Source organism: Macaca thibetana, chromosome 3 (genome assembly GCF_024542745.1).
Source record: "Macaca thibetana thibetana isolate TM-01 chromosome 3, ASM2454274v1, whole genome shotgun sequence".
In the NCBI taxonomy this organism is placed as follows: Eukaryota; Metazoa; Chordata; class Mammalia; order Primates; family Cercopithecidae; genus Macaca; species Macaca thibetana.
Window position 1 is genome coordinate 109,233,403 of NC_065580.1, and position 17,284 is coordinate 109,250,686.

At 39.1% G+C, this 17,284-nt stretch overlaps 2 protein-coding genes across 3 annotated transcripts in view; one reads left to right on the forward strand and one right to left on the reverse strand.

Moving 5' to 3' along the window:
- The window catches only part of YAE1 (YAE1 maturation factor of ABCE1), a 967,894-nt gene that overhangs the window by 274,962 nt on the left and 675,648 nt on the right, over positions 1 to 17,284 (forward strand). The window lies entirely within an intron of this gene.
- Positions 1 to 17,284, reverse strand: part of VPS41 (VPS41 subunit of HOPS complex) — a 229,229-nt gene that overhangs the window by 167,809 nt on the left and 44,136 nt on the right. For both annotated transcript variants that reach the window (XM_050783300.1, XM_050783299.1), the window contains one exon: positions 10,544 to 10,582. In XM_050783300.1, coding sequence (XP_050639257.1) covers positions 10,544 to 10,582 — 39 coding nt within the window. The remainder of the gene's footprint in view (positions 1 to 10,543; positions 10,583 to 17,284) is intronic.

Here is a 17,284-nt window from a genome sequence, read left to right on the forward strand (position 1 = left end):
ATCTCAACATAATAAGAGCTATTTATGACAAACTCACAGCCAATATCATACTGAATGGGCAAAAACTGGAAGCATTCCCTTTGAAAACCGGCACAAGACAAGGATGCCCTCTCTCACCACTTCTATTCAAAATAGTATTGAAAGTTCTGGCTAGGGCAATCAGGCAAGAGAAGGAAATAAAGGGTATTCAAATAGGAAGAGACGAAGCCAAACTGTCTCTGTTTGCAGATGACATGACTGTATATTTAGAAAATCCCATTGTCTCAGCCCAAAATCTCCTTAAGCTCATAGGCAACTTCAGGAAAGTCTCAGTATACAAAATCAATATGCAAAAATCACAACCATTCCTATACACCAAGAACAGACAAACAGCCAAATCATGAGTGAATTCCCATTCACAATTGCTACTAAGAGTAAAATACCTAGGAATACAACTTACAAGGGATATGAAGGACCTCTTCAAGGAGAACCACAAACAACTGCTTAAGGAAATAAGAGAGGACACAAACAAATAGAAAAACATTCCATGCTCATGGATAGGAGGAATCAATATCGTGAAAATGGCCTTACTGCCCAAAGTAATTTATAGATTCAATGCTATCCCCATCAAGCTACCACTGACTTTCTTCGCAGAATTGGAAAAAACTAATTTAAACTTCATATGGAACCAAAAAAGAGCCTGCATAGCCAAGACAATCCTAGGCAAGAAGAACAAAGCTGGAGGCATTACGCTGCCTGACTTCAAACTTTACTACGAGGCTACAGTAACCGAAACAGCATGGTACTGATACCAAAACAGATATATAGACCAATGGAACAGAATGGAAGCCTTAGAAATAATACCACACATCTACCACCATCTGATATTTGACAAACCTGCCAAAAACAAGCAATGGGGAAAATATTCCCTAATTAATAAATAGTGTTGGGAAAACTGGCTAGCCATATGCAGAAAACTGAAACTTGGACCCCTTCCTTACACCTTATATAAAAATTAACTCAAGATGGATCAAAGACTTAAACATAAGACCTAGGACCACAAAGATCCTAAAAGAAAACCTGGGCAATACCATTCAGGATACAGGCATGGGCAAAGACTTTATGTCTAAAACATCAAAAGCAATGGCAACAAAAGCCAAACTTGACAAACGGGATCTAATTAAACTAAAGAGCTTCTGCACAGCAAAAGAAACTATCATCAGAGTGAATAGGCAACCTATAGAATGGGAGAAAAGTTTTGCAATCTATCCATCTGACAAAGGGTTAATATCCAGAATCTACAAAGAACTTAAATTAACAAGAAAAAAGCAAACAACCTCATCAAAAAAATGGGCAAAGGATATGAACAGACGCTTCTCAAAAGAAGACATTTATGCAGCCAATAGACATACGAAAAAATGCTCATCATCACTGGTCATTAGAGAAATGCAAATCAAAATCACAATGAGACACCAGCTCACGCCAGTTAGAAGGGCAATCATTAAAAAGTCAAGAAACAATAGATGCTGGAGAGGATATGGAGAAATAGGAACACTTTTACACTGTTGGTGGGAGAGTAAATTAGTTCAACCATTGTGGAAGACAGTGTGGCAATTCCTCAAGAATCTAGAACTAGAAATATCATTTGACCCAGCAATCCCATTACTGGGCATATACCCAAAGGATTATAAATCATTCTACTATAAAGACAAATGCACACATATGTTTATTGTGGCACTATTCACAATAGCAAAAACTTGGAACCAACCCAAATGTCCATCAATGATAGACTGGATTAAGAAAATGTGGCACATATACACCATGGAATACAATGCAGCCTTAAAAAAGGATGAGTTCATGTCCTCTGCAGGGACATGGATGAAGCAGGAAACCATCATTCCCAGCAAGCTATCACAAGATCAGAAAACCAAACACTCATGTTCTCACTCATAAGCGGGAGTTGAACAATGAGAAACATGGACACAGGGAGGGGAACATCACACACTGGGGCCTGTGCGGGGTGGGGGACTAGGGGAGGGATAACATTAGGAGAAATACCTAATGTAGGTGACAGGTTGATGGGTGCAGCAAACCACCATGGCTCTTGTATATCTATGTAGCAAAACTGCATGTTCTGCACATGTAACCCAGAACTTAAAGTATAATTTAAAAAAAAAGAATTTATCAGGGGCCTGTGAAAAAAATAACAAAAGGGCCAACATTCATGTTATCACAGTTCCACAGGGAGAGTGAATAGGACTGAAAAAGTATTTGGAGAAAAAAATGGTTGAAAATTTTCACAATTTAGTGAAGGGCATAAACATACAGATCTCAGAAGCTGAGCAAACCCCAAATAAGAAAAATAAAAGAAACTTATGCCCAAAGACCTTATAATTAAACTTGTAAACACTAAAGTTAAAAAAAAAAATCTTGAAAACAGCTAGGGAAACAGCACATTACTTATGGGAAGCACCAATTCAAATGAAAATGGATTTCTCACTTGAAATGACAGAAGCCAGAGGGAAGTGGCACAACATACCTTATGTCCTTAAAGAAAAGAATTGCCAACCACAAATGCTGTATCTGGTTAAAAAACAAAACAAAACAAAAACAAAAACCACCTCAAAACTGAAGAGAAGATAAAGGGTACTCTCATATTAAAAAATTTCAAATTACTAAGAATTTGTCACTTGCAAGCCTATCCTTAAAGAGTAGCTAATGGGAGTTTTCTATACAGAAAGGAAGAGAAGATAGGAGATAGACGATAACAGAAAAAAGGGCTTAGAACTTCAAAAAGGAGAAGAGAACACAGAGATGAGTGAAAATAGGGGTAAATATAATAGATTATTCTTTTCATGAGTTTCTTAAACGACATTTGATAGTTGGAGCCAAAAAATACAATACCAACTGATGTGGCGCTCAAAGTACGTAAAGTAAATATTTAAACAATTGCACTTAAAAAGCAAGGAGGGTAAAGGGACTAAATGGAAGTAAGGTTTCCACACTTCACTGGAAGTGGCAAAATGTTGTGGACACCAGTAGACTGTGATAAGTTATGTACATATATTTCAATACCTAGAGTAACCACTAGGAAAATTATACAAAGTAACTAAAAAATATTATAAATTAAGATGGAATCCTAAAACATGCTCAAGTAATGCACAGGAAAGAAAGGAAAGAGAAACAAGAGAAATGAAAAACGGAGGATACAGACAGAAAACCAAAAAATGGCAGACTTACGCCTTAACATATCAATACTTTAAATGTGAGTGGTCTACCTACAACTAGTTAAAAGACTAGCAGAGCACCAAAAAAAGCCAATTTCCAAAGGTTACACTCTATATGGTTCGATGCATATAGTATGTATAACATGACAAAATTATACAGATGGAGAACAGATTACTAGTTGCCAGGAGTTGGACATGCGGCAAGGAGTGGCTGTGATGACAAAAAGAGAGCACAGGGAACCTTGTGATGAAACTGTCCTGTATTTTCACAGCAGTGGAGTGGTGGCTACATGAATCTTACCATGACAAAACTGCACAGAACTAAGTACACACAAACTCATGCACACACAAATGAGTGCATGTAATACGGGTGAAATCCAAATAAGGTCTGTGCCTTGTATCAGTATCAACTTCCTGGTGTGATATTATACTAGATTTATGTAAGATGTTACCCTTTGGAAAGTGAGTGAAGGGTATTCAGAATATCTTTGCGTTTTTCCTCCTTTTTTTTTCTTTTAGAGATAGGGTCTTGCTCTGCTGTCCAGTCTGGAGTGCAGTGGCATAATCGTGGTTAATATCTCAAGGAAAAAAAGGGTAGTAAAACAACAAACAAATTTGGCTTTATATTAACAGAAAATCTTGAACACAATAAAATTGGCTAAGAAATAAACCAAATCTTTCTCCTAACTCCCTTGTTAGAGAGTTTGAGACGGGGAAGGAAAGACATACCATTTCATTCTGGGTTCCAGAGCTCTGCAACCCAAACATCAATACAGAAGACACCTATAATATGTATAAAGATGAATATGTTTTGCTAAAAAAAAAAAAAAAGTTATTTTGCTAAGTATATAAGTGATGCATATTTATTATAGAAAATTTAGAAAATGAAAATTTAGATAATGATAGTAAATAAAATAAAAAGCACATGTCCCACTGATAATATGGTCTTGTATGCTTTTTTCCTTTGCTTATATATGGATTTTGTGGGATGGAGAGAAACCAGTACACATCCTAAATCGGGAATCAGCAAACTACAGCCTGCAGATCAATTCCAGTCAAGCATCGTTTTTGTACAGCCCATAAACGAAGCATGATGTTTACACTTCTACAGTTACATACCTACATAATATGTGCCATATTGCCTCTGTCTGCAAAGCTTTTAAATATTTACTACCTAGAACTCTACAGAAAACGCCTGTCAACTCCTGTTCTTAATGGCATTTTTATAAAAAGCTTTTTAAATTATAAAGATAGCATGAAAAAGGACATAGGAATATTTTCTTTACTTAAATATTAATGCCATTAATCAAGTTAGTGGCAGAATAACAATCCATTATATGGATTATATGAATAAACCTTTATTAATCAATTTCTTATTTCTGGATATTTAACCTGTTTCCAAATTTTTGTATTATACAAAGAAATGAATGCTCTTATAGCTAAATTTCTAAATATAGAAATGAGTACTTTTAAGGAGGTCTCACTTATAGTTAACATTATTTTATAAATATTTTTATAATTGTTTTGTAAATAAACAGCATTATATATTTTGTAGTAAAACAGGAACTTTATTAAACAATTAATATTATATATAAATCAACTATTCTCTATTCTCTAGAATAGAAAGCAATTCTGAAATTGGTATATTTTCCTACAAGTTGAACAAATCAAAATCTGTAATATTACCCAAAAATTTCATTTTTATACATAGGGAAAATTCCAAAGATTTTTTTTTAATCCTGTCAAATTCTATAAAGGTACACAGAAGAAGAGTTTGGCCTAAAATCAGAAAGTCACAAGGAAGTTAAAGGCAGTATAACTAGCGGCTGGAGCCCTGGAATCAAACTACGGGATCCAAATCCATTTACCAACTGGGTAGCCTTGCAAGTTTCCGAAAACTTGAAGTATGTGTCTTTATCTGTAAACCAGAAGCGATCATGGTGGCCAAGTCACAGGGCAGATTAAGATACCTAAAGAGCATACCAAAGTGCCCAGCACTGTTTTCCATACTAAATAACTGTTCATTTTTGTAATAATAATCATCATCAGAGTAGACTTCTCACACAATACTTGTTCCATTACACCTTTGCTCCAAAGGGGGCTCAGACCTGCCTCTAACAAGCAGTAACTTGTAGGACTTAAAAAATAAAATAAAATCCCAGAAATTAATTTGATTATTTGCTTTTCTTTGAAAACATATTTAATACAAAAGCATATTATTTGTTTCAGCCTGAAGAAAACCATATAAAAGAGGTCACCAATGGATTGCAATGTACCACTTTAAAGAAAAGAATAATCTAAACAAAAAGAAATCAATCTTTAGGGTCAGAATTCAGGATTAGAACATCTTTTTCCTCTCACTGTTTACACTGGACTCACTTTCCTGTAACAAGGCTGAAGTAGACACTGGAATCTTCCTGACTCCCCATCTAGCTCATCTCTTCCACATTACCCTATATTTCCTATTGACTGGACTCAAGAAGCATCTTCTTGGAGTCAGTTCCTCTTTGTCTTCTGCTACTGCCTTGCCCAGGCCCCTACATTCCTCCTATCTCTTATGGGGACTTCCATGAGAACCTCATGAATGGTCTTCCTGCTATCGTCTCTCCTTCCAGTTCATCTGTCACCAACAATACCCTCAATAACCCTTCCCTACCCTCAACAATCAAGCTTTGGGGTGGCTCCCTGATGGCCACAGAATCAAGTCCACACTTCCTGGTTTGATACATTAGGGGCTTCACAACCACACCAATTTCCTTCGCCAGCCTCATTGTTCCCACCCTCCTCCTACACTACAGCCACACTGAGTGCCTCATGGTTGGCTGAACATGCATACATACGTACTCTTCCACGACTCAGTCTCTGCACATACATTCCCTCCTTCCCAAAGACACCCAGCTTCGCTGCCCAGACTCACCTCCCAAGGTTCCAGGCATACTCACTCTTGAAGATTCCAACTGAAGCCATTCCTGACCACTCACTCACTCCCCTGTGCTCCCACCTCACTATGCTACCATTTACACAAGAGCAATCATCCGTAAGTATTGAAAAGATCTTAGTGCTTCACAATAGGAGTGAAATCCTTTTGAAGATAATGTACTTCTTTGTTATGCTCTTCAAAATAAAACACCATCTAAGAAATAATCTGGCTCATAATATCAAGGTGAAATAAACAGTACACTGCATGTTTTTCAAAAACTCCTAGCTGGAAGGACCAGTTTAGTTAGTCTACAGAATTTTGCAACAACCAATTATTACCGTAAATGCAGGACCCTTAACTATGTAGCCTATTAAATGACATATTAACTATCTTGGTTGTAATATGATTTTGCATTTCTACTTTAATTGCAAAATATATTAAAATTTTTAAAGTATTATATATTGGCATATACACCACTTTCCTTTACATTAATAATACTAACTCAACAATTTCATTTCATTTGGTTGCAGTTTTCAAGAGTAAAGAAAAACATATCTTAGGTAGACAATATTCTTTTCCCAAACATATATCAAAATAAGACCTTCAGATAAACTTAAAAGTCTTCCTGATATACTATAAAAGCACAGTTTACATGAAATGCAGCATTTCATAAAATGATATATAAACTGTTACATGGTTGAAAACACTACACATTATTCTTTATGGAAATGGAAATTATCCTAGCACTTGAATAAGGAAAAGGTAGAACTATATAAGGAAAATGCCTGTCCTTCAAAAAAAGTTTAACAGTTACAAAACATAATGAGAAGAGATAATAGAGAACAAAGAAATGGATGAAGGAGGATTCTCTGGCAGACTGAGCGGTGTCTCAAAATATTGCTCCTGGAACTGGAAAGTGATTTAAACTGAGTAAAAAAACTCCAAAGTCTTCAAAGGCTCAACTGCAAACAGGTTTACTACACTTACAAGGCCTAAACCTGGTCTGTCAACATTCTGACTACTTTGCTGGTCCATAAACTCAGTAGAATCAGTAGTATCTAGAAGAGTAACTGCTTTCATAGAGCTAGTGGCGGCGGGGGTGCGGAGGTCAGGCGGGGAGAAGTGGGGGAGGAATCTCTCTAAGCCCTCAGGTTGAAGCACCAAGTTGGAAAATGAGCCACCATGACAATATCTAAAATATAAACTGAAGGTCATTAATATTTAGGAAGTGCTTCCCATGTCCTAGGCTCTATACAAGATGCTTTATGAATATTAATCATATGTAATCTTCACAGCAACCCTACAAGGCAAGCAACAAGCCCCATTTTTCACACGAGGAAACCGAAGAATACAGGAGGTAAGCGCTATGCCCAGGTCACACAAAAACCACAAGGTATGGCCAAGTGACAAATGAGGGTCCACCTCCAGTCCTTTAGCACTATCCAAAGCAGCAGGCACTGGAGGCTAGACAGCAAGACAATGGAAAGAGCCCAGAGTTGGAATCCCTTTCTCCCACTCATCAGCTGTAGGACATTAGACAATCAGGCCACATTTGGGTCTCACTTTCCTCAACCTTAAAATAACTACCTTTTCCTTCCATTTCTCTCCTCAGTTTGGCCAACTCTCATTCCCTAACTTCCTAGTTTCTTTGTCCATTTCTAATATAGTTTTTAAATATCTGATTTAAGGTACTTTACTGTGGGCAGGCACGGTGGCTCACGCCTATAATCCCAACACTTTGGGAGGCCGAGGCAGGTAGATCACTTGAGGCCAGGAGTTTGACACCAGCTTGGCCAACATGGCAAAACCCTGTCTCTATTAAAGATACAAAAGTGAGCCAGGCATGTTGGTACACACCTGTAATCACAGCTACTCAGGAGCCTGAAGCATGAGAATTGCTTGAACCTGGGAGGTCGAGGTTGCGGTGAGCTGAGATCGTGCCACTGCACCCCAGCCTGGGTGACAAAGTGAGACTTGTCTCAAAAAAGAAAACAAAACAAACAAAACAAAACAAAAAACATGTTAAGGTAGTTTATTGTATCTGCAAATGCTTGTTGATAGATATTCTACTCACGATGGAGTGTTATGTTATTGTTTTCTGCTTTCTGATTCTATTTTCTTCCTATAGCAGCTTTTTATGGATGTTACCTGTCATTTCAATTCATTTTTAAATGACTTGGATTTTCCTGGATAGCAGTACTAGATGCTACTAGGGAAGAAGGGGTGAGGCATCTGTGTGGTTTACCAGGTTTCTGCATTTTCTTTTCTAAGTGGCATCCTTTCGTGGTGAGTAGTAAGTCTCCTGATCTGATGATGTTCTTTGTCTCTGGGCACCCTTAATTTCCTCTGCTTTGTCCTTTTCTTTCACTGCCAAGCCTCTAAGGGATGCCGCCCCCAACTCTCCCAAAAGCAACACCATCCAACTCTGTCACCTAAAGTCCCATATACTTTCAAGTTCCTTTCTTTAAATTCTCCAAATCTACCAAGTCTCACATCTGTTCTCATATTTCCCCACTAAGAATGGGGCCCCCTTCTCACTAAGCATGATTTTTATGTGCATTCTGCCTTGGCTGGGTCTCAGCTGTACTCTCTTCATTTCTACCCAGTCTCCATCTGACTGTCAGCTCCAGTGTCAACTCCAGAGCCGATTCTGCTGGCTTTGGATGTTTATTTCTCCACTTGCACTGAAGTTTGTGTTACTCCCCATTTGCTAATCATACTGGAAGGCCTAGATTGTGTGTGCTTTTATTTGCTCTCCTTGTTGAGCTGTTTAGTATTTGGAGCATGTGTAGAAAGATTTAGATTTAGGTGGCTGCCAACACCCTCCTCACCTGTCATATGAAATTCCTGGACAGAGTTCCAACACTGTATGATTCCGTACCAATGATTCTAAGAACACTGGAATCTTAGTTAACCAGAGATTTCTAAAATAAGGTAACCTAAAATGCTTTTCAATACTCTATGAGAAATTAACAAATATACCCTATCTATAAGCAAACTCAGAAATGCCTTACCAGGAGCCCCACAGTAATGGAAGTCCTTATCAATGAAAATGTTAGAAACCATGACTACGCAATGACATAATATATAGCCCATGGCCCACAGGCCACAAGTGGCCTAGGATGGCTTTAAATGTGACCCAACACAAATTCATAAACTTTCTTGAAACATTGTTTGATTTTTTGTTGCAATTTTTTTTAGTTCATCAACTATTGTTAGTATATTTTATGTCTGGCCCAAGACAATTCTTCTTCTTCCAATGTGACCCAGGGAAGCCAAAAGATTGGACATCCCTGATATATAAGCTGTTCTCTACAGAAACATGCACAAGCCCAACTTTTCCTTGGAAAAGCAACAAAAATCACATAAGCTTATGCAATATCAACCCAAATGTAACAGATTATCATGGCTAGAGTCATGTCAGTGTGTATTTCCAGGTTATCACAGGTACATTTTCATTTCTCTGAGTGAAACAAAATATTAAAAGGAAAAATGTACTTCTTCTGAGTCCATCTAGAAAACTGATAAGCCAATTACATTATGCTTGGGCCAGGCACAGTGGCTCATGTCTATAATCCCAGCACTTTGGGATGCTGAGGTAGGGAGATCACCTGAGGTCAAGGGTTGGAGACCAGCCTGGCCAACATGGTGAAACCCTGTCTCTACTAAAAACACAAAAACTATCTGGGCATGGTGGCGGGCACCTGTAATCCCAGCTACTTGGGATGCTGAGGCCAAAGAATCACTTGAACCCAGGAGACGGAGGTTGAAGTGAGCTGAGACTGCACCATTGCATTCTAGCCTAGGCAACAAGAGTAAAACTCTGTCTCAAAAAAGAAGAAACAGAAAAAAAAACTTACACTTAAACATTTCTTATGCAGACTTGAAAATAATTTTTTTTAAGTCCTTCCTTATATATTATTCTCCTTAAGAAACTATTTTTATCACAACACCCTAACAACTTTTAAGGTAGTTCCCTTTTTAAGAAGCAAACTCCAATTTCAATGATTCAAAAATTATACCAATAAACATGTCACATTCATTAAAAGAACAAAGAAAGAATAAACATCATAAAACCTACAGTGGCTATTTTTAAAAAGCAGGCAAGGGGGATGTTAAAGTGTTGAGATAAATTTCTAAAACTTTGTATCAATTTTCCCACTGCCAACATGTTTCAAGTTAAAATATTGTTCCAGATGAAAACTTTTTGTTCCTTTTCTTGTTTAATTTTTAAGCTAATCCATTTAATCTTTTTTAAGATAACTGGCATATTAAAAGCTCTTCCCCACGGCTCAGTTACCTACGGCCCTGCTTTACACCCTCAGCCCCTGCGAATGTTGCATTTAGCAAAGCAGCGCAACTCAAGAGAACAACGTGGTGAGCTACAAATCCGAGGGCTCCTGAGTCACCACCTTACCTCAGACTCATCTGTAGATTCTTCAAGGGACCCAGTTTCCTACAAAGCACAGAAAAAGAAAATGGTCAGAAGAGATGATAAAAGAATAACAATCATTTGCAAGGGGAAAGAATCCTTGTGTTCCTATCACCACCCATCTGCCCTTTTTGGAAGAGAATCTAAAACTGTTCTTTAGAGGACCACATGCTCTGACTTTCACGTGTCTCCTACAACTTCTCCACACCCTGGCAGGCAGATCCTGCTGCTCTCCCTCAAAGAGTTAACAGGTAAACAAATTACCCCAGGAACTTGTCATCTAAGGCCCTGGAAGACTCTCTCCCTTGTTAATAATGGAAACCCATCTGGCAAAGCAGCCTCACTAATCTCAGAAGGCAAGAGGAAACTGCCATCTCATGTTATCTACAAGCCAATTTTTATACTGAAAAGCTCTTGTGTTATTAATTATCATGCTATTAATCTGGTTGAGTTAAAATGATTGTCTTGCTAAAACAGCTTTTTAAAAAGAATCTCCTGCAGTGGTACCTATCAGACCCTGTGTAAACTAGCTGTATAATTTACATGCACTCTTTAAACCATTACCACTAAGACAAATTCCGCCATTTAACACAGTTTCCCTCTTGCTAGACAATGAATCTTGCTGCTCTGAAGGAAACAAAGCAAAAAGGGAAAAATTGACTTGATCCTGCTAATCTCTCACCTGTCCAGTGAAAGAGAGAATCTGCTGATACCATGCATCCTCAAAGAGGTCAGCAAAATGAAGATTTACTTAACGTACTTATAGATATCAATAGCAATAAAAGGTTACAACTAATATGCTGACACTGAATGTAAGCACTTTACAACAATCCATGAGATAAACAAAGAACAAGAAAAAATGGGCCAAGGACATTTTAGATATAACTAATATATTTTCAAGGAAAAAAAGAACATTTTAAGGAAGATCAGATGCATATATTACTCAATACAAGTTGGATAGCAGGATAAATGTAAATCTGGTGTTTAAAATAATTTTAATTTCATTCATTAAAAATCAGCAAGAGCCTGACAGGTGGCAGGCACCCTCCAAAGTACAGCCTGGAGGACAACACAGTCCTTGCCCTCAAAGGCCATGCGTAAAATGGGGATATGTTCCTTGTAATTAAGAATTTTATTATACTTGTATCATTAACCACAATGAATATTAGAATCTCCTCTATATCTCAATGCAGCCTGTTTAGCTTAATGTCAATCCAAGTCTCATAAAGTTCGTATTCATTTGAAGCTACAATAATCCACAGTAACATTTTTGTTCTTAGCACTACATAAAAAAACCAATTATTCCACTACATGATAGCTGTCCAGAGAGTTAATGACATGTATCATGTTCCACCTTCTAAAATGTTTCTCCTCTGCACTCACCATCACAGTTTCTGGTTTTAGTCCCCTTACTCTACTGATCCTTCTCTTGTGGACATAGTCCACTTTAACATTAACAGTCAGTATTCTGACTTCTTTACTGAACATCTATTATAAACTACTCATTATGTTCCATTCACCACCCGCAACATTATAAACTTTCCTAACACCACTGGGGTCGGAAGAGTGAGGCTTAGAGGTTAAGTTTAATGACTTCTAACATCCTTTCCATCTCTGTGAGTTGCTGAATATTATGTTATTAGCATCAGCAATACAAGGCTTTGATAACTATGCCAATAAAGTACACTTAGATTCCTATCTCCTGTACGTACAATTCTAAAAAGACATTTGAGTACTCTTTTCAGAAAAATTACATTAAACCTAAGGAAATTTTTTTTTCCTCATATAGAATCCACTCAAGTATGCACATGAGGTAAATGGGTGAATACCCCATTTATGTTCTTCATTAAAACAAAAACATTTGGGCTAGGCACGGTGGCTCACGCCTGTAATCCCAGCATTTTGGGAGGCCGAGGTGGGTGGATCACCTGAGGTAAGGAGTTTGAGACCAGATTGGCCAACATGGTGAAACCTCATCTCTAGAAAAAATAAAAAGAATATTAGCTAGGTGTGGTGGCGTACACCTGTAGTCCCAGCTACTTGGGAGGACCACTTGACCCGGAAGACTCACTTGAACCCAGCAGGTCAAGGCTGCAGTGAGCTGTGATCGCATTACTGGATTCCGGCCTGAGCAACAGAGTGAGACCCTGTCTCAATTAAAACAATACAACAAAAAATCTTAAGTGAAACAACTCAGAAACAGTCAAATACTCATGTTCTTACTTATAAGTAGAAGCTAAATAATGTGTACACTTGGACAAAGAGTAGGGAATGGCCGACCATGGAGACTGGGAAGGGTAGATGATAAGAAAATTATTTAATGGATACAATATACATTATTCAGGTGATAGTGACACTAAAATCCCAGAGTTCACCACTATGCAATATATGTAACAAAATTGTACCTGTGCCCCTTAAATTTATATAAATTAAAAAAGAAAAAACACAAGTCTCCAACCAGCAATTTCAATCCAAAAACTCAAAATCAAATTACACTCTTTCTCCACACCAGAAAGCATGCAGTGCCAGAATTTGACACCTTGAGGCATGAAGATCTGAGATCCGAATCTTCAGGGAAAACTGGGCCCTGAGAGTAGCTTCTTTGGCTACAGAATTGATGGAGAACATTTACCCTAGGAAACTCTGAGACTTGCCCTCAGCACCACTGCGAACATCTCACACAGACAGGTGACCTTAAAAAAAACTTGTTTCCACAATCCTACCAAAGCAATGCATGAGTGATGTCAAGAATTAGGCTGGTCTGTTATTTTTTAGCTTTGTTCATTCATCAAGCCCTCTAATTAACGTGCTAGAGACAGAAAGGCAAACAAGAAGACATAAAGTAAATGCCCTCAGTAAGAAATCCAAGAAGGCTGAACTTCGAGAATGGTAACAATTTGAGAATGAGTCAGTGGTTTTCAAACTTTTTTTAAGCTTCATACTCTCATTTAAAGAATCTAACTTCAAATCCTGAAGATATGTTATAAAATTATGCTGTTTTCAAAGTGAAATAAGCAAAACACAAAATGACAAATATTGCACGATTCCACTTATATAACACAGAAATAAAACAGAGGTTACCAAAGGCAGAGGGAGGATGTGGCGGGGAGTTATTGTTAAATGGGTACAGAGTTTCAGTTTGTGAGGACTAAAAGTTCTAGAGAGGCAGAGTAGCTGTCTTAGCACATTTGCGTTGCTCTAAAGGAACACCTAATTAAGGCTGGTTAATTTATAAAGAAAAGAGTGTTATTTGGCTCATGGTTCTGCAGTCTGTACCAGAAGCATGGCACCAGCATCTGCTTCTGATGAGGGCCTCAGGCTGCTTCTACTCATGGCAGTAGGTTGAAGGGTAGCTGGCATATGCAGAGATCACATGGCAAGACAGGAAGCAAAAGAGGGCAATGGGGAGGTGCCAGGCTCTTTTTAACAACCATCTCTCGTGGGAACTCATAGAGAGAACTAACTGTCTCAATGATAGGACCAAAACATCATGAGAGATCTGCCCCCATGGCTCAAACACCGCCCACCTCTAATACTTGGGGGGACATGAGATTTTAGGTGGACAAACATCAAAACGACAGCAGTGGTGATGGTTGCACAACAATGTGAGTATATTTAATGTCACTGAATCATACACTTAAAAATGATTAAGGCGGGGGTGGCTCACGCCTGTAATCCCAGCACTTGGGGAGGCTGAGGCAAGAGGGCTGCTTAAGGCCAGGGAATCTGAGACCAGCGTGGGCAACATAGAAAGATCCTGTCTCTACAAAAAAATGTTTTCAACTTTTTTAATGGTTAAAATGGTAATTTTATGCTATGAATATTTTACTACAATTTAAAAAAAAAAAGTGCTGTTCTGATCAAAGCAAAAGTGATAGGCTGGAAGATACCCAGTGATACAAATGTCTAGCTGGGCCAATTCTGGGTAACAGATTGACAGCTAAACTCAGAAACATTTCACTTTACCTTTCTTTTGCCAACCAATCCCTTAAGCCCAATCACCTACCCAAACAGCTTTACCTAATGATTTCTGTGCCTTGACATGTGGCCTAATATACTCATCACCTGCCAACAGGATTATCTTCCCAAAGCACAGACCAAATGGCCACTGCCCTCCTCAAACAACCCTCAGTAGTGCCCCAGCCTGAAGAATAGCTTTCAGATTCCCCAGCAGTCAAAGTCCTTCTCAGTCTGGCCCCCAACAGACCCTTAGCCTCACTCCCCACTTTCTCCACAAACCTGAGACCCTCCAGCCACACTGGGGGACCCCTCACCGAGACACTGCTTGTATCTCTATGCCACAAGTGGCAAATCAGTGGCCTAGGGTCTGGATATGGCCTGCAGGTGTTTTGTTTGGCCTGGATGGTGTTTTTAAAAAAGCTTCCATATAAAAACCCGTACTTCTGACTGTATGTCTACATAGGATCCACAGTTCCACATAACATACACCCAGGACAGAATGCACTTCACCACCCCCACCACTCCCAGTTTCCAACACCAAGGCACTCCTGCTCATGTGCACCACCACCTGCCTGCCTGAGTTTGTGCTGCTTGCTCTTTACTTTCCTCATGTCATTCTCTCCATTTAGAAGGCCCCTGGCCCCATCCTGCACTCATCCTGATGGAATGCTCTACAGGCTCAGTGGACCTCTCGGGGATACCCCAGGGAGGGGTTGCCAGGCACTCAGCCTGAGGACCTTCACTCTCTCTTCAACATCTTGGTTTTTACATTTCTTCCCATGCCCCTCAGTTAGCACCTAATATTAAATGCCTTGTCCTACTAGTTCTCATTACATATATGCTGTGGATAAACCCAAAGGCTTTGCCCTCTTTGTCTCCCAATATCCTACTGGAAAAACATGTTGCTGGTGATGATGATGAGATAAGCTGCCAATCTAGAACAATCTTCTTCCTCCTCCATATATTGCCTTTCCCTTATGAGCAATAACAAGCATATTTTCTCCAGATTCACATCTGAATTATTAGCTTATGAACTGTAGGACAGCTACAGAAAGGGAACTGCAGGAAAGTAGCCTCAAACAAGGATGCAGCAATTCCAATAATTACTTAAGCTCCTAGAAGACTTCTCTAATAGGCTTTTAACCAACCCCCACCCCTAATCCTCCCATCAGCACAGAACCCTATGACAGTGGCCTGGGAGAAGGCTTGGCCCAGCTGGCCTCAGAGGTCAGGAGTGGTGAAAAGGAAGACTGTCAGCCCAGGAGAGAGAGGATCCAGGACTTGCCTGGGTTGTGAAGTCCTCAGAATTGTAAGTGCCCACGTACTGTCGGGAAAGAAAAACAGAATTTGGGGGAGAAATGGTAGGCTGGGGCCTGAGGAAGGCCACTCCAAACTTTGCAGGAGGGCTCACCTGGCTCTGTGTTGCAGGAAAAAAACGAGCAGAGACCAGGCTCCAAGAAATCATCTATCTCCATCTATGCCTGGAGGTACATGTGAACACTCACTGAGGTACTGCCACCTTCTCTCTCTTTCCAACAAACTGTGTGCCCTAGCTGATCATAATAAGAAAGGGAGTTCTGATATAGGCACTGTCTGATACAGGCAGAGGAAGGAGGAAATATTTTGTGTGGTACGTACGTGATATCTCTGTTGTCACAGAGCTTCAATTTCAAAAACCTCAAAGGAGTTGTGGCCAGTTTTAGATACTCAGGGACTACACTGGTGGAGTAGGAAAGATGAGGACTCAGGTTACCAAGCCCACTCCACCCACTGGGCTCAGCTACTGCACTCATGTTATTCTGCAAATGAAGAAAAACCTTGATGTCTGCCCCAGCGTGGAAAAAAGGACAAACCTGGCGACCCGATGATCCAGTCCCAAATCTGGCTTTGCATCAGAATCATCAAAACTCAGTTTGGGGAGTTAGCTAATACCCACTAATACACTCCATCTTCACAGATTCTGATTCAGTAGGTTTAAAATAAGAGCCTGGAATCACAAGTGGTTTTTAACAACAACAAAAACAAAAAAAACCATGAGGAGGCCCAGGCATCAAGAAGATACAGAGGCAACAGGGGACTGCACAGCCATGAATGGGAAGTAGCATGAGACACAGAAGCCCCTGATCTGATGAGTGTCCTCTCTCCAAGGTGTTAATGTGGGTGTGGGGGAGGCTACTAATAATCAACTAGTGAACTGGCCTCTAGCCGACCAACTCAGGTGAAAATAAGTGGAAAAACTAATAAAGCAATCCACAAGTAAAGCAAAACTAATTTGTGACTGCATTTTAGTTACATGATGGGAGAGTGCGCCCTCTAAAAATCTGTCTGATTCTATACTTTTAAAACTTCTTGTTTGGGTTTTATTTTTCCTTTAGTTAGTAGTAACGCTGCCTTTAAAATATCTATCTTAGCCAAACTGTAAGAAAAAGAATTGGGCGTACGTAAGCCAAGTCCAGGTTTCGATGATTAACCTCTGTCTTATTTATACGACCATTTCAGCCTATCCAGTTTTACATAGTTTATACTCACAAAAGTTTTGACATACTTCATACTCACCAAAGTTTGAGAGAGTAAAATTCCCAGTTTACAGGCAAGAAAATTGAGGCACGCAAAATTGTATTGATTTGATTTTTATTGTAACATAATCACACAGGGATATACAGGACAAATGTGACATCTAATAATCCATAAGTAATCTACAATAAGGACAGAAATCCCCTAATTTCTAAAATGCAGAAGGAGAATTCAAAGTAGAAACTTTCCTAC